Source organism: Xiphophorus maculatus, chromosome 8 (assembly GCF_002775205.1).
Source record: "Xiphophorus maculatus strain JP 163 A chromosome 8, X_maculatus-5.0-male, whole genome shotgun sequence".
Taxonomy (NCBI): domain Eukaryota; kingdom Metazoa; phylum Chordata; class Actinopteri; order Cyprinodontiformes; family Poeciliidae; genus Xiphophorus; species Xiphophorus maculatus.
In genome coordinates, this window is record NC_036450.1 from 166,428 (window position 1) to 189,220 (window position 22,793).

The 22,793-nt window shown below is 40.0% G+C and overlaps 1 protein-coding gene and 1 long non-coding RNA gene across 2 annotated transcripts; one reads left to right on the forward strand and one right to left on the reverse strand.

Annotated features, from left to right (window-relative positions):
* The first annotated feature begins 511 nt into the window (after nucleotides 1–511).
* Nucleotides 512–3,457, forward strand: LOC111609544. Its single transcript, XR_002753178.1, has 4 exons — nucleotides 512–634; nucleotides 1,307–1,387; nucleotides 2,198–2,286; nucleotides 2,431–3,457. It is a non-coding gene; the product is annotated as an uncharacterized LOC111609544 (long non-coding RNA).
* Nucleotides 3,458–8,049: 4,592 nt separating this feature from the next.
* LOC111609549 lies at nucleotides 8,050–10,577 on the reverse strand. Its single transcript, XM_023338666.1, has 4 exons — nucleotides 10,315–10,577; nucleotides 9,880–10,209; nucleotides 9,685–9,806; nucleotides 8,050–8,094 (listed from the first exon to the last, which is right to left on the reverse strand). The coding sequence occupies exons 1-4, from the start codon at nucleotides 10,448–10,450 to the stop codon at nucleotides 8,050–8,052; spliced, it is 633 nt and encodes a 210-aa protein (XP_023194434.1). The 5' UTR covers nucleotides 10,451–10,577.
* Between the last annotated feature and the right edge of the window lie 12,216 nt (nucleotides 10,578–22,793).

Genomic DNA, 22,793 nt, shown 5'->3' on the forward strand with positions numbered 1-22,793 from the left:
ACCCCACTGGAAATGGTCATTTTAAAATACGAGATCGGCAAAGATTTGCCAGGAAAACTGTAATTTCCGACTGTCCCTGAAGGCAGCCCGATGCAATAGCAGCCTACATGCTGGCTGTTCATTGGTTAAACTGACATGTGGTTCCTGCTTGATCCAAAACACACCCGTGGCTTTAGAGTACACCGTTGAGGAGTTTTGCAGGTATTTACAACATTTTACCGCTCAGCGGTAACCGCTGTGTTACCTTCCTAATGAGAGGCGGCACTTGTCATACATTTCTAAAAAGAAAAAAAATGGTTGTGCACCGCTCCGTAGTGCCTCGTTTATTATACAACCCCTGGCAAAAAGTATGGAATCACCAGTCTTGGATGAGCACTCATTCAGACATTTCATGCTGTAAAACAAACTCAGATCAAAAACATGATACAATATTAAGGTCGTTCCAAAGTGCAACTTGTTGGCCTTCAGGAACACTCAAAGAAATGAAGAGAAAACATTGTGGAAGTCAGTGAATGATACTTTAATTGACCAAACACAGGGAAATAAATATGGAATCACTCAATTCTGAGGAAAAAAGTATGGAATAGGCGCCTGCCGCCTGCAAGCACCCAGCTAAACATAGCTGTTCACAACGGTAAGAAATGTGGTTTTGTTAATTTAAGTTAAGTCTGTAAGCTAGCATAGTATAAAGTCATCAATTTGGCATACTGACAACGGTAGCTATTCTTGAAGATAGCTTAAGAAGATGCATTCATATCTTTGAAGCTAACGTTTTCTGTTTCTTTACTTCGTCAGTCCACAACTGACTTTCCGGTAACTGTAGTTAATATCGAAGGATTACGTGGTACGTTTATTTGCTGTAATGACACATGTTCAGTCTACCACAAAATCGTGGTGTAATAACTTGTGAGTAGTTCGTAGATGCTGCATCTCGCTCCCAAACCACTGCGACACCAAAACAATACCTCTAAGCCTATGTATATATTTTTTTTAAAGTTAAACTAAAATATGTCATGGCATTTTATGTCACGTTCTCTCTGTGTCTCTCTCTCTTTTATTAATATTAAATTCAAAATAATTTATGTAACTGCACCCCAAGCAAAGAAATGTAAATAGGCTATATATATATATATATATATATATATATATATATATATATATATATATATATATATATATATATATATATATATATTTTTTTTTTTTTTTTTTTTTTTGTTTGTTTGTTTGTCTGCAAATCATTTTTATTGATTTAATCAGTAAGTTCAAGTAACAATCAAAACCAAATGTGCTTGCTTTTGTACAGTGTAGGTTGTTTCAGAAAGACAGAAGACTTGATGGTGTGGAGCACCTGCAGTTTCACTGGCCTTGTCTGATCACACAAGAGGTATATGTGAGTTCTCTGCCATAGCGTGTTTCTCCAGTTCTCTATTGAAAGACCTCTATGCTTCACAGATGGCTTAATTTTCTGCTAAAGATTAGCAGTAGAAAATTTATTGTTACTACCAATAAATACTTTCTTATCTTTCCTGTGAATTTAAAGAGGTTTCTCAAGATGTGCCCATTTTAAAAGGAAAACTACTGTATATGCATACATTTGTGTAATTACCCAAATGAAATAACTGTGGTAATAGTTATTATAAAACAAAAGTTTAAAAAGATGCTAAATATTTTTGTGAAAGAATTTATTTGTGACATTGAAATAGTTTTAGTTTAGCCTTAGTAAAATCATTTGACGAAAAAACATAGTGCTTAAAGACATTATGAATGTCCCAGTCCAGGGTCTTTCTGAATGGAGTTTGCATGTTCTCTCTGTGCATGGTGGATTCTCTCTGGGTACTCTGGCTTCCTCCCACAGTCCTAAAACATGACTGTCAGGTTAATTGGTCTCTCTAAATTTTCCCTAGGTGTGAGTGTGTGGTTGTTTGTCCTGTCTGTCTCTGTGTTGCCCTGCGACAGACTGGCAACCTGTCCAGGGTGACCCTGCCTCTCGCCCGGAATGTTAGCTGGAGATGGACACCAGCACCTCCCGACCCCATTAGGGACAAGGGTGGTAGAAAATGGATGGATGGAGGGATGGCATTATGAATGACTATATTATGATTAGTTTTTTAGGTAAAATTATAATTTGTAGTATGACTTGCTTTATATTTTATTAGAAACATATGATGATGGTCTTGTGTATCTTCTCTTCCAGTGTATGATCACAGAATGGATGACCTGAGTGATTTCCTGAGGCAAAGGAATATTCCAGGGGAAACTATCGAGACCATGCTGAGAGAGAAGGTACTAAATCAGTATTTCAAAAACTACAGTTTTTCTTAAAGCATGTGTCTAGCAATGTTATCTAATTTAATTCAAATAATTTGCATGCAATTTTAGTTCCATTTTTGTAGTTTAAAGAAATTATTTTTTATTGTCCTTGTTTAGATACATACCTTACATATGTAACCCTTACATACCAACGTCATCCAGCTCATGACAGATGAAGACCTAAAGAATTATTTGCCATCATATGGAGACCGCATAGCCCTATCAGGATACTGTAAAAGGAAGGAAAATGGCCCCCCAAGCAGTCGCAAATCAAAACTGTTTGAGCGCCTGAAATCAAAGCTGGGTAAAAGAAAAACTGCTCATGAAGATGGCTGTGGTATGGAAAAAGAAGAGCAATCTGAAACAACTGTAAAGAAGAATGCTCTGAAATCAAAGAGAAAAATAGAAATAGGCTGGCTGCTTTATGATGATGAACAACAGGCTTTTAAACAAGTAAGAGCAAGAAGAGGTGGTGGAACAAGGAAGGTCGATGTATCAAAGGATGCTAAAAAGAGCAGTTAAAATTCTATCTCTGGAAAGCCATGATGCCAGACAACAAAACGTAATTGACTTTTGTTATGCCATAATTAACATGTTAATTGTTAGCTGACATAATAAATCATAAGAGGTAAAGTGAAAATTACGTACTGTAGGAAGTATTTCGAAGTTCACAGCCAAAATAAACAGAAATAGGAACTGTTTATTGTTATTGTATCTTTTTATGAGACACAACTATGTTGACAGTTCCACTTGTTACATTGCATTCATATTCATAATAAAATCGTTTTCTAATTTCTTTTTCTTTTTTGCACATTGGATTTCCTTTGTGGAAGGTTATAAAAAGAGTCTTTTTTGTTTTACTGGACACAACTTGGTAAATTCCTTTATCTTAAACTTATTAAATGCACTATACACCAAGGCAAGTTTTTTTTAAGCACTTGTGATTTATTTTTGGGGATGTCAAAGTAATGGATTGTTCTTTGTTGACAGAATACAAAATAAATACATTTTGAATAAAGTTTAGAGCCTGTTTATGATTTGCTGTTGCACTGTAAATAAATTGATTGGCCATAATACTGAAAAACATGTATATGTCAAGAGTAAGGACAACATTTGTACTCTTATCAAATTAATACCAACTGCAAACAATAGCATATTGGTTATCTGTTACTAATAACATGATTAAAACATTGCTTGTACATGTAACACTCCTGTCCATATGTCAACAGTTTCCCTGAACAAGTAAGGCTAAGAAAACAGAGAGCCTGCAAATGTTGGTACTATTTAGTACTGTTTTGAACAGGAGGCTAGTATTTTCCATTAATAAATAAGATTAAACACAGAAATTAATAAATTGACCTTGACCACAACATTGAAGGAAACTAAAATGTATAGTCTTTTTAGGTAAACCATGGAAACAAATTGTAACTCATTCATGCATTTTAGTTTTACAATCAGTGTTTACACAGGACATATAGACATAATATCTGACTTGTTAGATGTTTTGTGGACCTGGGTGACTTAGAGAAACTATTCCCTCAGCCCGTCACTGATCATTTGACGGAGTCTTACATAAAGATTAGTAATTTCATACACATCATCTGTCATTATCAGTCTGTGCTCAGTCATGAGTTCAGTGCATAAGTGAAATACATCGACATCACAGGGAAAGTCCTTGAAACGACAATCTTCTATACATATTTCCAGCTTTGTTAGATTAGCAGACTGTAAAAAGTTTGGAACCCCATACAGGTTGGGAACACCATGCATTAATGTGGGACGACCAGGAGGAGCCCCAGGATTATTTGTAGATTGTATACGATGGTCATTCCATGTATGGACAACTTGATCCAGCTCCACCTGTTTGATAAAAAAAAAAGGAAAAAAAAAAAATAGTTGTTAGAAAACAAATTCATGCTTTTGTATTATTTGTAACTTATTTCAAATTTGTGTGCTGAAAGCAAGAAGTAAATTCATAGTACCTGTATTGTTTGTAGGAAGCAAAACTGGATCAGTGATTTGTCCAGAAACCTGTCAATAAAATAGCCATCGGCTTTAAGCTGGTCGAAATGGTCCATCCAAAATTGCGCACATTCACTTCTTAAAGTGCACCACCATCGCTCTATCCTTTGATTTCCTGTACTCAGACCGAGAATAACAGATTCAAAACCATTTTCATTCTCGATGTTGTGCAGAAATCTTTGCATCGCTGCCACATAAGTGTTCTCTGTGCCATGATCCATTCGTATCTTTTGTGGAAATCCATTATACTCCATCACAGCATCAATGAAATAGCCAGCAATAATGTGAGGGTCACTATTAGTCTTATTAGCTTCTAGCCAGATCATTTTCCTTGAAAAGCCATCTATGCATCCATTAATACATATCCCATAAGGCTTTAATTTGTCGTACCCATCGATGTGCCAGACATAGTTTGGTCCCCGACTGACATATAAGCGTCGTCTCAAGCGATTTTGTGCACGCAGGTCAACCCCATTGGGATCCAATAGGCGCATCAAAAGACGTACTGTTTCCCTGTCTGTGACTATGCCAGCCATCCAACATTTCTGGTGCATCCACCTGTAGCCGTGCTGTCTCCCAGATCCATTTAGTTGTTGCTCAATAAAAGAGGCCACTTCTGCAACATCTGTCTTATTTTTTCTACGCCAAAGTAGTGCAGTCTTCTCTCCAGCATCCGGAGACTTAATTTAACATTATGGGTTTCTTCCAAAACTCGCAAGATTTCAAGATTAGTAAAACCACTTCTGAAGTATTACTCAATGATATTATCAATATCCATTTCTTTCTATCAAGTTGAGCATATCTCAAGCTATAGGGCCAACTCAAGTTATCTCATTATAATGAGATAGTATCTCATTATAATGAGATAGTATCTCATTATAATGAGATAGTATCTCAAAATAATGAGATAGTATCTCATTATAATGAGATGGTATCTCATTATAATGAGATAGTATCTCAAAATAATGAGATAGTATCTCAAAATAATGAGATAGTATCTCATTATAATGAGATAGTATCTCAAAATAATGAGATAGTATCTCAAAATAATGAGATACTATCTCATTATAATGAGATACTATCTCATTATAATGAGATATTTTTTTTTTTTTTTTTTACAGAGTGGCGGAAACGGGCTTCCATAAGTGCACATGCTGCCCTGGCCTGTAATGTTTTATTCATTTGGCCAGGATATATCTCCCAGCTCTTGCTGTTTTTATAATGACTGAAATGTAAGTAGGCTATGTCATATGAAAGCTTTGAATTATAACCTAACTAGTTATATTAATTAATTTAATTAATCTATGTTTAATTTAGTATTATTTTAGCTAGCTACAGAAAACTAAAAACTATAGTTTAAATAATAGTTAAAATAGTGTTGTCTCTGCCAAACAGTCATGGAGTCTAAATACCAGGCTGTCTTATTTTGTGTAGAGCCCAAATGAAGAGAAAAGGGAATATCTCCCAGTTCTTCTTAAAGAGGCAAAAACCAGGGCCAGACCAGGACCAGACAGAACCCTGCAGCAGTGACCAACCTGGAGAAGCCAGCCAGGAGACACCACGCCCAAGTGTATCACCAGCAGGTTAGAGGCTGTGACAGAGAGTTATTAAGTAGTAAAATCCAATAAGCCTAATTCTAAAGGTTAGCATGATGCTTTTTGCATTTTTTATTGTGTCTGTTTATGCATTTCACAATTAAGTTCCAGAGAGAGACGAGGGTGATATAGATTCAGAGTCAGACTCTGGGGAGGAAGACAGTGAAGCAGAAGGAAATGGCACTGAACTCCCCCCACCCAGCACAACCTATTGCACACCAAAAGGACCAGTTGGTAGGCACACACTACCCATGTTATGCTACAGAAACTTAACTAATTACAACTTAACTTATTGAGATGTCTGCCCAAAAATACTCTTAAAATAATTACCTAATATTTATTCCAGACATCTCAAGAACTAAAGCGGAACGTCCAGCTCAGCCATGTCTGTCAAAGCTCCCAAGAACTCAGCATGGAACAAGAACAAGGACTTTCAACAGCTCTTGGTACAAAGACAATCCATGGCTTGAGTACTCTGTATCTCAAAATGCCAGTTACTGTTTTGCATGCAGGCATTTCTCCCTCCCTAGTTATACAGAATCATCCTTCACATCTGAAGCAGGGTTTTTCAACTGGAAAAAAGCCTTGATGCTGGGTTTAAAGTTCATTCAAAATCAGAGCAGCACACTGGACTGAGTACAAAAGGGTCAATGAGTGTAACAGATCTATTCTTGATGCCTTAAATGAGGGTAGGAAACAGAAAGTTGAAGAAAATAAAAAAATACATTAAAACAGTTGCTGAGGTGTTACTATTAACAGCAACTCAAAATATTGCACAAAGGGGTCACAGGGAGTCTGATGACTCTGACAATAAAGGCAATTTTTTAGCCATTTTGAATGAAATTGCAAAGCATGACCCCTTTGTGCAGAGAAGGTTAGATGCACATGGCAATGCAAAGTATACTAGCCACCAAATCCAAAATGAGATTCTGCAGGGATTGGCTGAAATGGTTCAAAAAGAAGTCATAGCTGAAGTTAAACAAAGTGAGGTGTTCAGTGTGTTGGCAGATGAGACTAGAGATTTACTAAAGAAAGAACAAATATCTTTAGTAGTTCGTTACTATTACAGTGGTGCCATACATGACAGCTTCCTTCACTTTCAGTCGGCAGAAAGCTTGGCTGCTGAGGGTCTGACCAAAATGATAGTGGGGTGTCTGGAGAAGCATGGTCTGGACTACAGAAACAAGCTTGTAGGACAGGGTTATGACGGTGCCTCTGTGATGAGTGGGAAGCATTCAGGTGTTGCTGCACGCATTAAAAACGATGCCAAGTTTGCATTTTATGTACACTGTAACGCACACTGTTTGAATCTCGTTCTTGTTGATGTGGTAAAGTCAGTGCCTGAAGCTGAAGACTTTTTTTCTCTTCTTCAGAATATTTATAAATTTGTAACTGGTTCTGCTGTTCACACCAAGTGGCTTGCTGTCCAAAAAGAGCTGTATCCACAAGAGAAGCCTAGGGAGCTCCAGAGACTAATAGATGTTAGGTGGGCATGTAGATACCTGGCATGTCGCAATGTGAGAGACAGGCTTCCAGCAGTTTTGAGGCTTCTGCAAGATATTTCCCTTGAAAATAACAGTGGGGATAGAAAAGTGGAAGCAAAGGGTCTTTTGGCTCAGATTGATTTTCAGTTTATAGCACTTTTAGTTACTTTTTGTAAAGTGCTCGGGGATATCAAAATCCTGTCTGAAATGCTTCAATCTAGCAATCTTGATTTATATCAAAAGCCGTAGATTTAGTCGGCTCCCTGACAGACACATTGAAAAGCTACAGAAGTGAAGCTTGCTTTGGTGAACTACTGAGGGACACTCAAGAACTAGTAGAACGCTGCAAAATAAGCACCCTGCCACTCAGCAAGAGACAGCCTAAGGCCAGTTCCAAGTTTTTGGACTCACTGGTAATGACTACTGTAGGACAGAGGCACAGTGACCAAAGTAATGAGGATTTTAACAGAGGTGTCTTTTATCAGATACTTGACTGTCTGACAGCTGAGCTTGAGAGGCGTTTTTCACAGAAGAATTGTGAGATAATGCTAGGGGTTCAGTCTCTAGTCCCCAAAAGCCCATTATTCTTGAAAGAGGAAACACTGTATGCTTTTGGACAGACATTTGAGTCAGATCTAGAAGATCTTAAACATGAGGTTCACGAAACCAGACGGCTTCTTCTGAGGAGAGAAAAAGGTGGGTTAGAGAGACCCTCTACTTTACTTGACTTTGTTGTGTTCCTGGAACCTTATAAAGAGGTTTTTCATGAGCTGTTTAGACTTTGTAAGATTTCAGTTGTTATCCCAGTCAGTACTGCGTCCTATGAGCGAAGTTTTTCTGCTCTAAAACTGATCAAAAACCACCTTAGAACAACGATAGCAATAACAAAACTAAATGCAATCATAAACAACCATTAATCATCATAAATGATGTATGTGAGAATGTGGCTGTTCTTATTTTTTTTCAGGGGCCACAAATGCTAATATTTTAACACAGACCACAGATACATAATTGTAACATTTGTTTATTGAGATTATCAATGGTGTTAAATTTGAATCAATGGTTTCAGCATACATAAATTAAAATATTTTAAATTGTTTAACATTTACATGTAAGATTTTTAGGAGCTGGCAAGTTTACGTTGTAAAAGTTCAAAGAAAAATCTTCATAGTTAAACTGTTTTGTTACCATAGCAACAATCTGATGTTTGAGCTCTGTTTGCTCACAAATACAAATGAGTAAACTGCTATTATAACTTATTGCTTTTTAGGTTGACCAATTAAACTACTCCCCCTGTCCTAGATTAGACATCAGGATCTGTCAGGCCATTTTTCCAGAAGGAAAACATAAGTTGCCTGATGTGATTGATACTGTTCAGCGCTTAGGGAAAATGAAAAAGAATGACAACAGACCAAGAGGAATCATCCTCCAGTTCTCTTCCTGAACATAAAGGGATAACAAAGCCATGAAAAACACCTTCCTGTAAAGTGTCATCTACTCAGCACACTACAATAAAGCGTTATGTTAGCGTTTAACTTAGCACATGAAGTGTTTTATAATATTAACAAAACTAAAAGTACAAAAATTGGTGCCAGGCAAACATCTAGTAAATATTCATTACACACTATTTGTCTAAGTTAATAAAAATGATGTTTTATTATGTTGCTAACACTTTTCTACTGTGTGCTGAAAAACGCAACTCACCTCTCGTGCAGCTTTCACAGAGTGGCACTGAGTACAGGAGCCAGCAACATATAACCAGCCACACAGAGAGGGGGCACCATTTCCCCATTGAACTGATACATATAAAGCAAGTGGGATTCTACAACCTAAACCTAAACACTGTTACACAAGCCCAGATTTTAGCATGGGCTTACCGGGGTTCCAGCTCAGGGACCAGGCGCTTTGGGAGCCTGAAAGATGTTTTGTATTTTTGTGAATGAATAAGGTCAGAATGCCTTAATTTTATCACTGGCTAGGAGGATTTTGGTGTTGCTGTTGAAAAACTGACTGATTTATTCTGGCAAACATCCATCATAAATGTTTGATTATTACTGGTCCAAGTCTTACGCATTGGAGAGGAGCATCAGGGGGTGATTTCTCACAATGGTGGACAACAGAATAGATGACAGCAGAGTGCAGGAACAAAAACAAGAGCGCAGCAAGGAGGTAATAAAGAAAATATTTAAGCTAATAGAGTTTTTTAAAACTTCATATTGGACATGGAACAGAACCATTTGTCATGATGGATTTACTATTTTCAGACCCACATGCAGAACACAATTCAGGAGAGGTATGTACGGTAATTGGTTTATTGTTAAACGGCAAGTAAAGGATGTGGAAGCTCTGGTCTGGTCCAGGGAGGAAACAGGTTCACGGAGCGATCGGCTCTCTAAAGAGGCAGAGCAGAATGGTGAGTTCAGGGTTTTCGGAAACGGGAAAGTTACAGAGTAAACGGAGCTTACTTGTGGTTCGATGGTACGAGATCCAGGAGAGTTTACTGGAAGGTTCGGAGTCTTTGTCTCTTAAGTGGTCCAGGTGGTCCGGTGCCTGACGGCTGGTGTCCAGGAAGAAAACAGAGGAGTGCGACGGAGGGCGGACAGGTAGGCTCGGGCTTGGCGGGGACAAAGGAGCGGTGCAACTGCCAGTCGTGGAATCCGGGGGGGAACTTGTAATCTGACTGAGGAGGTGAGTCTGGGAACTCGGGCAACCAGTGGGTAGGACCCACGGCGTCACGAGGGGAATCTCGATCAGAGAAGCAGACAGGATCTGTAAGGGCTTCTCCGGGGAAAAACCTGAAGGCAAAAAACAACAGGAAAAGTCACTAGGGGATTCAGATCAACGAGAATTCAGATCAACGAGGAAGGATCAGAGGCTAGCTCTAGGAGGCTCAGAGGTACCGTTTCTGGCTAACACTCGGGCGCTGAAGGACTGGCAGGAGCCTCCTTTAGTACACACCGCTGATGAGTTGATCAGGTTCAGGTGTGCTTGATGACGGTCTATACACACACTCCAGTTGGGTGAGTATGGCGCCATCTGTCGTAAAAGGTGAGTGTATGCACAGAAAAACCCACAAAGAAGAACCAAAGGACCCCGAACCACAACACCATTGTCCTGTTGTCAGCGAGGGCCAATCTAAACCGGGCCATCAAAGCAGCAAAACATGCCTACAGTCAAAAGATTCAAGGTTTCTTTCATTATGCCAGCAACACCAGACAACTATGACAGGGCATCCAATCTGTCACTGATTATAAAACCACATCTTCATCCTGCCAAGATGACATTAGCTTCCTTAATGAGCTCAACAAATTCTTTGGAAGATTTTAAGCCCTAAATAAAACCTTTGCAAGGAAAGCTACCCCTTGCCTCAGTCTCGAAACATCTGCTGTGCAAAAATCCCTGAGAAACTTTAACATCCAAAAAGCTGCAGGTCCTGACAACATTCCAGAAAGGCTGATCAAAGAGTGTACAGACCAGCTAGCCCATGTGCTCATGGACATCTTCAATACATCACTGTACTAGACCATTGTCCCCTCATGTTTTAAGTCAGCTATTATTATTCCAGTGCCCAAGAAACCAACCATCACATGTCTTAATGACTTTTGACCAGTTGCATTAACATCTATCATCATGAAGTGCCTCGACAGTGGTTAAGGGTCATATAATCTCTATACTGCCTCCATCATTTGACCCTTTCCAGTTTGCATACAAATCTAACTGCTTGACTGAGGATGCCATCTCCACTGCTCTTCATCTGAGCCTGATACACCTGGAGAAAAGAAACACCCACGTACGGATGCTGTTTTTGGACTTTAGCTCAGCATTTACTATGATCGTTCCTCAGGATCTGGTATGCAAACTGGCCACCGGGCTTCAATACTCCACTGTGCAACTGGTTGCTGGACTTTCTCATCAACAGAACTCAGACTGTCTGTCTGTGACACCTCCAATATCATTTCTTTAAATACTGGTTTCCCCCAGGGCTGTGTCCTGACCCCCTGCTGTTTACCCTGATGACCCACATTGTCCCAGGTTTAACACCAATCACATCATGACATATGCTGTTGTTGCGCAACACCCCCCCCCCCCCTCCTTTCTGTCTCTACTCTCTCACTCTCGTACTTCCTCTTCTGAGAGGGGAGATGTGCTACCAGCTCTCCATCTAACGGGTTAATTGAGTTTCCTAAATCTGCCGGGATTTACCCTGTCCAGAACTGAAGTAAACTCTGTTTAAGCTGGTTTCGAGAAACGATTCACCTGATTTTTAACGGCCTACATCCAGGTGTCTCACCCTTCTTCCCTCTGTGAATTAGCCAGACTGAGCAGCCTACAGCCAACTAGTTTCACAGAGCACACCTGTTAACGGTCGCTCGTTCTCTATTTTACAACTTGCATTTGTTATTGAACCAGGTAGGTTTTAGTGACTCGGGCGAGTCCCAAGGATGACGTTTTAAATATGGGCTACCAGCAACCTATAAAACATTTTCCACTTCTTCCTCTCCAGAATCAAACATCACAGCTATTTTACAACCATCAAAGAACTTTAAGGTGACTCATTAACTGAATGTCCACAACATCTTTTAGATTTTCTTTATGCTAAATATTTTATTAGTAAGGCATTTTTGCAAGGGTCAGTACAGCTTAATTCAGTAGCAGAAATAATCAAATAAGTAAAATCAATCATCTAGTCTATCTTTCCCTACTGCTGACACTGAAAACTAAAAAAGGAACCTTTGAGAGAGACGGACGGAGCCTGGCGCCTCGAACCCCAGACCTGGCACGACGACGAAGAAGGTGCTGCAGCAGGAGGAAGACGCCGATCGATGAAGGCCAGGATCTCCGCAGGTCTGATGATGAAGAAGGTGTTGCAGCAGGAGGAAGACGCCGATCGATGAAGGCCAGGATCTCCGCAGGTCTGATGATGAAGAAGGTGTTGCAGCAGGAGGAAGATGTTGATCAGCGAAGGCAGGAATCTCTGTAGGTCTGATGAGCCTCCTCTCCGCATGGATGGTGAGGTCACACAGGACTTGGTGCTGGCAGGAAGGAAGGCACCAGTTCTTCTTCTTTGTCTTTGCCTTTGTCTTCATCTTTGTCTTTGGGGTCTGAACCCAGCCGATGAGAGAAGTGCGATTCGAAGCCACAGGTTGTGGGCCAGACGGGTTGGTCCCCATGCATGAGCAGGACAGTCTTCGGCTCCGTGGCCCCGGCTCTTCTTCAGCTGCAGAGTTCTTTGTCCATCTCGATCTTGGCTCGAAGCTGCCCGGAGGATCCAACGAACGGTTCCTCTTTTGCACTCACCTTTTATAGGGTTTCTGACTGCTTAGACAGATGATCTCATATCCATCACTGTCTTACAGACATTTCCTGATGTCTGTGCTAATGTCTCAGGGTTGCTCAACCTCCTATGTCCATTGCCTGCACAACCTTTCACCTACTCTCTAAATAAGGCGTTGATCATCTCTGCTCTCCTGTTAGTTCCTTGCCTTTCACCTTTCACCTACTCTCTACCTCCAACATATCAGTGATGTTTAATTGCAGTTACACCTTTTACACCATTTCAAGTTCAATGTCAAAATCACATTTATTTTCTTTAGCTTCTCTGATTTAGCATTCATTTATGATTTTATAACCATAACTTATTAATTATACTTATTATAATCCTAATGTGAGTTATTACAGATGTTTTTCTGAAAAGAAACCAAGAATAATACATGATTCTAATTATTTGATGCCAAAGTTACAGTTACTTGTTTTTCTTGTAAGTGTTCCCACAAATGTTCGTGTAAATATTATTACAAGTAAACCAATATTAATATAAGTATTTTACTTTGAATCTTATCAAATTACCAAAATGTTTAGATTTCATTCTTTAAAACTTTCATGATTTAAAATAAGAAATAGTCTCAGCTATTTTTTATAAATCTGCAGGCTGGAACTTACTTCCTCTTTTTCCAGGAAACCTGCTTTTCTTGCTTCATGACTCTCTCTGACTGACTATGATTTCTTATGATTAAATAGAGAAAAGTAGAATTAAAGCAAAGTTTGCATGAGACAAAAACAACACACACAACCAGATTTATTTTATTGACACTTAAGTCTACTGTTGGGCCTTGATGTCACTTGAGTGATTCATTTTAAAGATAACTTTATTTATTATTACTGTTAAACTAACTTTATTGACACTTAAGTCTACTGTTGGGCCTTGATGTCACTTGAGTGATTCATTTTAAAGATAACTTTATTTATTATTACTGTTAAACTAAAATCTCCAGCATGGGGAAGTGGGATGAGCTCGGATTTTCTTGACAATGCAGATGACACAACAATTATGGGACTCATTCAGGACAACAATAAAGTGAACTACAGAAAAGAGGTACAACATCTTGTGGACTGGTGCAGAATAAACAACCTGCTCCTGAACGTTGATAAAAGAGATCATTGTCAACCTCTGGAGGTCTTGACTGAATCACGCACCACTCCTCATCAACGATAAAGCAGTGGAGATTGTCAGCAGCACTAAGTTCCTGGGCATTCACATTGCAGACAACCTCAGCTGGACGACTCACAATACTTCACTGGTGAAACAGGCACAGCAGCGCCTTCACTTTCTGAGATGAATGAGAAGAGCTTCGTTCCCCCCTCCCATCCTCTCCACCTTCTACAGAGGAACCATTGAGAACCTCCTGACCAGCAGTATTTCCATCTGGTCTGGGAGCTGCAACTTGTCAGACTGGAAGTCTCTGTGAAGAGTGGTGAAGACAGCGGAGAGGATCATTAGGGCTCCACTCCCCCTATCCAGAACATTGCACACAGACACTGCTTAGCCAGAGCAAATCAGATCATCTCTGATTCCACCCATCCTCTCCATGGTCTGTTCATCCAGTTGGTATCTATCAGAAGATTCCGTAGCATCCGCTGCAGAACAGCCAGACTCAGAAATAGTTGTCTCCCACTGGCCATCAGATTGCTCAACAATCACCAAGACTGTCTGAGACAGTTTGAAAATACTAAGTTATATATATTTAGCAATACATTATTATTTGGGTGCCTATAATGACATAATTTTAGGCACACTTGTGTTTCTGTGTGTGCTCTGGTGGCCAAGCGATGACATTTCATTGCCAATTTCACTTATGTTTCTTTGTGCAATGACAATAAAATAAGTCTAAATCTCTCTGCTTCTCAAAATATTAGTTTTGCTAACAATGGCTCTACGCCAGAACCTGGAGCTGTGTCTGATCTGGCGCCTGTGGCGTTAGAGGCAGTGGAAGCGTGATATTCCTGCGTGCAACGATGACTGGATAATCCGTACAGTAATGCATCTGTAACCATCTGGTCTGGAGTGTGAACTGGAGCTAATGCCGCTCACTAATAGATACAGTACAGACCAAACGTTTGGACACACCTTTTAATTCAGTGAGTTTCCTTTATATTCATGACTACTGACATTGTAGATTCACACTGAAGGCATCAAAACTATGGATAACACATGTGGAAATATGCACTAAACAAAAAAGTGGAGAAACTAGAATATAAGGGGTATTTTCAGTTGTTTTACAAAGTAACAACCTTTTGCTGTGATTACTGCTTTGCACACACTCTGCATTTTCTTGATGAGCTTCAAGAGGTAGTCACCTGAAATGGTTTTCACTTCATAGGTGTGCCCTGCCAGGTTAATAAGTGGGATTTCTTGCCTTGTAAATAGTCATGAAAATAAAGAAAACCCATTGAATTAGAAGGTGTGTCCAAACTTTTGGTCTGTACTGTACATCTCACATTATACTTCTTCTTCTTCTTCCTGGTTTTATTGGTGATTGGCAACAAACCTTTAGCATTACTGCCACTTACTGACATGGAGTGTGGTTTGTGATGGTCTAATTCATACTATCTATTTCTACATATATATGAATATATCCTCATGCCACCTACAGTATATGTGTAAGTACACACACACATATACGTACTTGTACATAACTTTGTATATTATCCACCTATTTATTTATTTATTTATTTTTTTTTTTTTAAAGGTTTTTATTGGCTCTAGTGGCCTTTATTTGATAGTTAACTGACAGGAAAGTGGGTAATGAGAGAAGGGGGAAGACATGCGGCAAAGGTCACCAGGCCGGGAATCGAACCTGCGACAGCCACGTCGAGGACCAAGGCCTCCTTATGTGGGTTGTGCTTAACCCCTGCGCCACCACAGCACATCCCTATCCACCTATTTATCATACACACATTCACAAACACACCTAGAATAGAATAGAATTCAACTTCATTGTCATTGCACTGTCACAAGTACAAGCAACGAGATGTAGTTTGCATCTATCCAGAAGTGCTCTACGAGATATAAATATTTATTTACAGATGTACAAGACTATGTATGTATGGACTATAAGGGGTTATAGCAAAGAGATATAGATATTGTGTATAAATATAAAAATAAATATGGGAGCTATATGCACAGATTATACAGAATATACAAAAATGTTAGGGAATGGATTATATATGTATATAATATAATACAAGATAAATAATGGCAGATAAAATTTACAGGTTGTATGTGTGTGTGAAGAAAACAGTCCGCAATGTGTGTGTGTGTGAGGATAGTCCATGTGTTATTGTTGTATGAGAGGATAGGGGAGTACAGTCCTTATAGTTTATGTTTTATGTCAGGAGGCATTCAAAAGCGTGACAGCTGTGGGAAAGAAGCTGTTCCGGTGCCTGGTGGTTCTGGTTCGTAGGCTTCTGTTTACATATAATCAAATTATATAAAACAATTGTTTTCTTTAAAAATTGAATAACTTTGTATATGCTTGCTACCCAAATTCTTCCTCAAAATATCTAATAAATTAATATTTCCTTAATACTTTCATACTCTCTCCTCATATCTTCTCTTTTTCATATTTATGACATTGAAATATAACATGCTCTATTGTTTCATATTTTTCCACATTGATCACATTTACCACTGTTTTTGAATTTTTACGTCATACATCTGTAACTTTTGTGTTTTAATTAAAAACCTGGAAAAAACCCCCAACTTTTAGTTACAAAATTGAAGATACCTGTGTTAAGGAAATAAATAAGTCTTACCTAAAGGTGAAACACTGACTCAATCAACAATGAATCAAAATGCATTTTGATTATTATTGTATTAAGAAATTAAGCAAAGAATATAACAATGGCATTCTTTGCCATTTTAGCAAAATAGTAAAAGATTATCGAGGCACCTAAAAAAAAAGCATACTTTATTAGCCTAAAGTATACAATGAGATGTAATTTAAAACCTACTGAAATTTCAGTATATTTAGTAGTTTACTTTTAAAGTAAGCGTTAAGTGAATTTTAAAATAAGTCTATTTTGAGCATATTTTAAAATATACACAAAATACCTTTAAAGGCGTATTGTTTCGTTGGTACACTTGAGCAAATACATATTTTGTTCACTTAAAGTATACTTTTATTTAATATATTTCTTAAAGGTGTTTTGTAGTACAATTATATTTATGTGTGTTTAAAGTTATAATGTGAAAATTGATACAAGCATGCTGTTAGTATACTTCATATATATTTATATGTAGTAGACTTAATACTTAGTATACTTAAAATGTACTTACACAAATGTATGTGTTTTTGAAATATACTAAAGTATATATTTTTTCACTATGGGGACATCTTTTAAGAATAAAGTTGTGACATCAGCAAGCTGGCTAATGTCAATTTCCTTATTGGCTATGGAAATTCCCTGGATATCACTATTAACAATTTGGATTGCTAGAATTTGCAGACTAAATGAGAAGAGGTAAAAGAGATAAAAGTCATACCATGGAGCTGTTACAGACAGTACATACGGCTTTAATAGCAGTACAGAAATAGTTACCAAATCCAAACTTTTTCAGGGAGTGAAACATAACATCATGTTCTATAGAATCAAATGCCTTATAAAAGTCCAAGAAAAGAACAAAACTTTCATTAGGTCATATTAGTCCATTATATCCAGCACTAATGTAATGTTATTTGATATGTCACAGTTTCTCATAAAACCAGATTGTGTTTTGTCAATCATTGAATCATGAACATCTTTAAGTAATTTTGCAAATATTATGGCAAGTATCTCATGATAATTATTGAGAAGGTAAATATTCCTCCAGTTATTGTTGTACACAATGTCCTTATTCAGTTTTGGAATTAGAGTGATGATGCCTTCAGTTAGTGTCGGAGGGAGTAAATTTCTTTAAATTCTTTCTATGAAGACTTGTACTGTAATAAAAATGGAGCTAACATTTATAGAATTCAGAGGTGATTCCATCTGCTCCAGATGATTCATTGTTTTTGAGCGAGTTCATAGCATCAAGTTTCCTTCAAGGTGAGAGGGGAATCACAATGCATTTTGTCACTTGAATTGATTGATTTTAAATTAACTATTGGGAAATGGAGTTTTGGCTTTATGGGGGTTGTTTTGTTCTTCTTCCACCAGGGGGAGCCAGGAGGTTGCTGTCTGTTGGAGGGCGGTCTTCACGCACCTGCAAGTAATCGGCTTCATCAACCCAAGTATAAGAGGAGAGGGGGCAAAATGAATCTATGTAGCAATAATATTACTCAAGTAAAATAAAAAGGTACATATGCTTGCTACCCAAATTAAAGCTCGCAATATGTTAGCAGCTTTAATTTGCTTTTCCCCCCAAAAGAGTTACTCAAGTGAATGTGAAAGTACTACCCACTTTTGAACATAGGCTACATCAGTAGCCTTTGAGCTACTTTGATGCCTCAGCATTGTGGAAGTGCTCTGGTTACAGTAAGACAAAACTTGGGAGCAAATCCTACATTTTTCACCTACAAATCCAAGATGGCGGCGCCCAAAATGGCTGCGGCTGCATGGGCTCTCGACAACTTGCGAGTATTTCAGCAAAATACGCCGCCTAAAACACTACAAACTTTGCATCCACTCAGTAAGTTAGCATATGATCGCCAGCGTCTGCTGGAATTACGATCATCAAGTGATTTCGGACTCATAAATACGACTACTCTGGAGTGTTTACGTGATCTCGGAGTGCTACGGAAGCAAGACCCAGCGGCCCGCAGCGCAGCGGACTCGCCTAGCAGCACTAGCCGGAGGAGGAGAAAGTGAAGGCGGTGCGACCGGCAGCGGAAGCGCGGCTGTCGAAGTGGACTAACAGCTAAGCTAAACGCTAACCCCCACTGATTGCCGCTTCCGTCCATCTTCCTCTCCAACGTCCACTCTCTGGACAACAAAATAGACCATCTGCAACTAGAACTGTCTTCAAAGAGAGAGTTGAGGAACTGCTGCGCTCTCATTCTGACGGAGACATGGCTCAACTCGACCATACCGGACAACGTTGTTAGCCTGGAGGGGCTCGCTACATTCCGCGCAGACAGGAGCAGCGCTCTCAGCGGTAAAACCCGAGGAGGGGGGCTGTGTATTTACATCAATAACAACTGGTGTAAAAATGCCATGACTGTCGCCAGTTACTGCTCCCCGGACATCGAGCTTCTGACTGTTAACTGCAGACCATTCTACCTGCCCAGGGAGTTTACTGTGGTTAGCATCACTGCCGTGTATGTGCCCCCCAGTGCTAACACTAAAGAGGCTATGAGTGTTTTCTACCGGACCATCAGTGATTTGGAATCCTCACACACAGAGGGCGTTTTCATCATTGCTGGGGATTTTAACCAGGCCAACATGAAGACTGTTCTCCCTCACTTCAACCAATATGTGGATTTTCCAACCAGGGGAGTGAATACTCTAGACTTGGCCTACACCAACATCAAAGAAGCATTCAGAGCAGCCCCCCGCCCCCACCGTGGCTCTTCAGACTACCTATCTGTTATGCTAATTCCTGCATACAAGCCCCTGCTGATCAGAAGAAAACCTACAGTGAAGCAGGTGAGAATGTGGACTGAGGGGGCCATGGAGGCACTTCAGGACTGTTTTGAGTGCTCCGACTGGGAGATGTTCAAGGCAGCAGCCACTTACAACGACCAGATCAACATCGATGAGTACGCCATGACTGTGTCAGCCTACATCAACAAGTGCACAGAGGACGTCAGCATCACTAAGAACATTATCACCCGGGCCAACCACAAACCCTGGATGACTAAGGAGGTACGTGAAATGCTAAAAGCACGGAACTCAGCCTTCAAGTCTGGCAACAAGGAGGCACTATCAGGTTAGCAAAGCGAACCCACAGTCGAAAAATACAGGAGTTCTTCCACGACACCAGCAACACCAGGAATATGTGGCAAGGCATAAAGGCGATCACAGATTACAATCCATCCTCCCCCCCAGTGGGTGAAGTTGATGCTGACTTTCTAAAAGGACTCAATAACTTCTTTGGGAGGTTCGAGGCACTGAACAAGTGCCTCCGGCAAAGAAAACTGTTCCCCACCAGGAAGAGGAAGCACTCTGCCTGGACACAGCCGATGTGTTGAAGACTCTGAAAAGAGTCAACCCATGGAAGGCCCCAGGCCCCGACAACGTACCTGGGCGGGTGTTCAGGGAATGCGCAGGTCAGCTGGCTGGTGTCCTAACAGACATTTTTCACACCTCACTGGACCAAGCCACAGTGCCAGCCTGTCTCAAAACTGCCTCCATCATTCCGGTGCCGAAGAAACCTCAAGTCACCTCTTTCAACGATTACGGCCTGTGGCACTGACTCCCATCATGATGAAGTGCTTTGAAAGGCTGGTAAAAGAACACATCGTCTCCAGACTCCCCTCCACATTCCAGTTTGCCTACCGCCGAAACCGCTCCACTGAGGATGCTATCTCCTCCACCCTACACCTGAGCATGGCTCACCTGGAGGAGAAGAACACTCATGTGCGGATGTTGTTCCTGGACTTCAGCTCAGCGTTCAATACAATCATCCCACAGCATCTGGCAGGAAAACTGGGACACCTGGGCTTCAGCACCCCCCTGCGCAACTGGCTGCTAGACTTCCTCACCGACAGACCTCAGTCAGTCCGGATCGGACAACACACCTCTGATGTCATCACCCTCAGCACAGGCTCCCCTCAGGGCTGCGTCCTGAGCCCTCTGCTGTTCACTCTGATGACACACGACTGCGTCCCCAGGTTCGCCACCAACCACATCGTGAAATTCGCAGATGACACAACGGTGGTGGGCCTCATCAGAGACGACAACGACCTGGACTACAGAGAGGAGGTGGAGCAGCTGGTGGACTGGTGCAGAGACAACAGCCTGATCCTGAACGTTGACAAGACGAAGGAGATGATCGTCGACTTCAGGAAGAACTGGCCCAGCCACACTCCACTGCTCATCAACAGCTCGGCTGTGGAGGCGGTCAGCAGCACCAAATTCCTGGGGGTGCACATCACTAACGACCTCACCTGGACTGTGAACACCACGTCTCTGGTCAAGAGGGCACAGAAACGCTTGTATTTCCTGCGGAGGATGAGAAGAGCACACCTGCCCCCGCCCATCCTCAAGACGTTCTACAGAAGCACCATAGAGAGCATTCTGACCAGCTGCCTTTCTGTATGGTGTGGAGGCTGCAGCGCCTCCGACTGGAAGAACGTGAGGAGAGTGGTGCGGACAGCAGAAAGGATCATCGGGACCCCCCTTCCCTCCATTCAGGACATTTCATCCCAGCGCTGTATGTCCCGAGGCCGAAACATCGTCAGTGACCCCTCACACCCCCACCATGGACTGTTCTCCCTGCTGCCCTCTGGAAAGAGGTTTTGCAGCATCCGGTGCAGGTCCACCAGGTTCCGAAACAGCTTTTTCCCACTTGCCATCAGACTGCTGAACTCTTAACTGGACTGCAGTTAAAATCTGGTCTCCACTTTATACCTTGCACATGTACAGAGCTAAGTAACTTCCTTTTTACTGTCAGTCCTGCACTTTATATTCTATATTTATATTCATATTTTATACTGTATTTTATTTTATTCTGGAGTAACCTCACAACATTGAAAGCTCAAAACACTGTCCTGAGCCGTATGCAACGAAATTTCGTTCTGTATACACCCTGTGCATGCAAAATGACAATAAAGTCAGTCTAAGTCTAAGTCTAGTCTACACTATACGTAAATAAAAGTTAATCCATGTAAACTAATTCAAATATCCCATGGAAAGAAATGTATGGAAGCCCATTTCCGCCATGAAAAAAAAAAAAAAGACCAACAGGAAGTCATAATTTCGACTTTCAAAGTCATAATTTCGACTTTTAAAGTCATAATTATGAGATTTAAAGTCATAATTTCGACTTTCAAAGTCATAATTTCGACTTTTAAAGTCATAATTATGAGATTCAAAGTCATAATTTCGACTTTCAAAGTCATAATTATGAGATTTAAAGTCATAATTTCGACTTTCAAAGTCATAATTTCGACTTTTAAAGTCATAATTATGAGATTCAAAGTCATAATTTCGACTGTCAAAGTCATAATTTCGACTTCCAAAGTCATAATTATGAGATTCAAAGTCATAATTTCGACTTTCAAAGTCATAATTATGAGATTTAAAGTCATAATTTCGACTTTCAAAGTCATAATTATGAGATTTAAAGTCATAATTTCGACTTTCGAAGTCATAATTTTAACTTTCAAAGTCATAATTATGAGATTTAAAGTCATAATTTTGACTTTCAAAGTCATAATTTCGACTTTCAAAGTCATAATTATGAGATTTAAAGTCATAATTTCGACTTTCAAAGTCATAATTTCGACTTTCAAAGTCATAATTATGAGATTCAAAGTCATAATTTCGACTTTTCCAAAAAAGCAGACATGCTGTCTTGTGTGACATTTACACAGTATTCCATTTGATCTGTCTAACCAGGAAAACACAGATTTTTCTCCTATTAATGGATTATACACAAATTGAGGAGTATTTCAGATGTGGTTTAACCAATGATGAAATTCTTGCTTTGCTGGCTGAGGTTCATGGGGTTATTCTTAGCAAGAGGACACTAGAAAGGATTCTTAATAAGAAGAAACTTTGGCGCCGAAAGAACAAAAGTGATGTGAGTGTAGTGGCAGCTTTCATTCGTCAGCAACTTGAAACCTCTGGACAATGTCACGGATATCGATGGATGCACCAAAAATGCTGGATGAATGGTATTGTTACAGACAGGGAAACAGTTCGAGTCCTTTTACGCTTACTAGATGGTGAAGGAGTAGACCTAAGGTCAAGAAATCGACTGAGGAGACGGATTTACTATAGTCGTGGTCCAAACTATGTTTGGCATATGGACGGCTACGATAAGCTCAAACCATTTGGAATTGGGATCAATGGTTGCATTGACGGTTTTTCCAGAAGGCTAATATGGCTTGAGGCATACAAAACAAATAACGATCCAAGAGTCATTGCTGGATACTTCATGGATGCAGTGATTAAA

Coding starts and splice junctions, on each gene's coding strand:
- LOC111609549 (XM_023338666.1), bottom strand. CDS start 10,450: ATGGCGCCATACTCACCCAACTGGAGTGTGTGTATAGACCGTCATCAA. Junction 10,210..10,314: donor CCGAGTGTTAGCCAGAAACG/GTACCTCTGAGC, acceptor TTTTGCCTTCAG/GTTTTTCCCCGGAGAAGCCC. Junction 8,095..9,684: donor TCCTGAATTGTGTTCTGCAT/GTGGGTCTGAAA, acceptor TTCTCTCCTCAG/AAGAAGCCGTCTGGTTTCGT.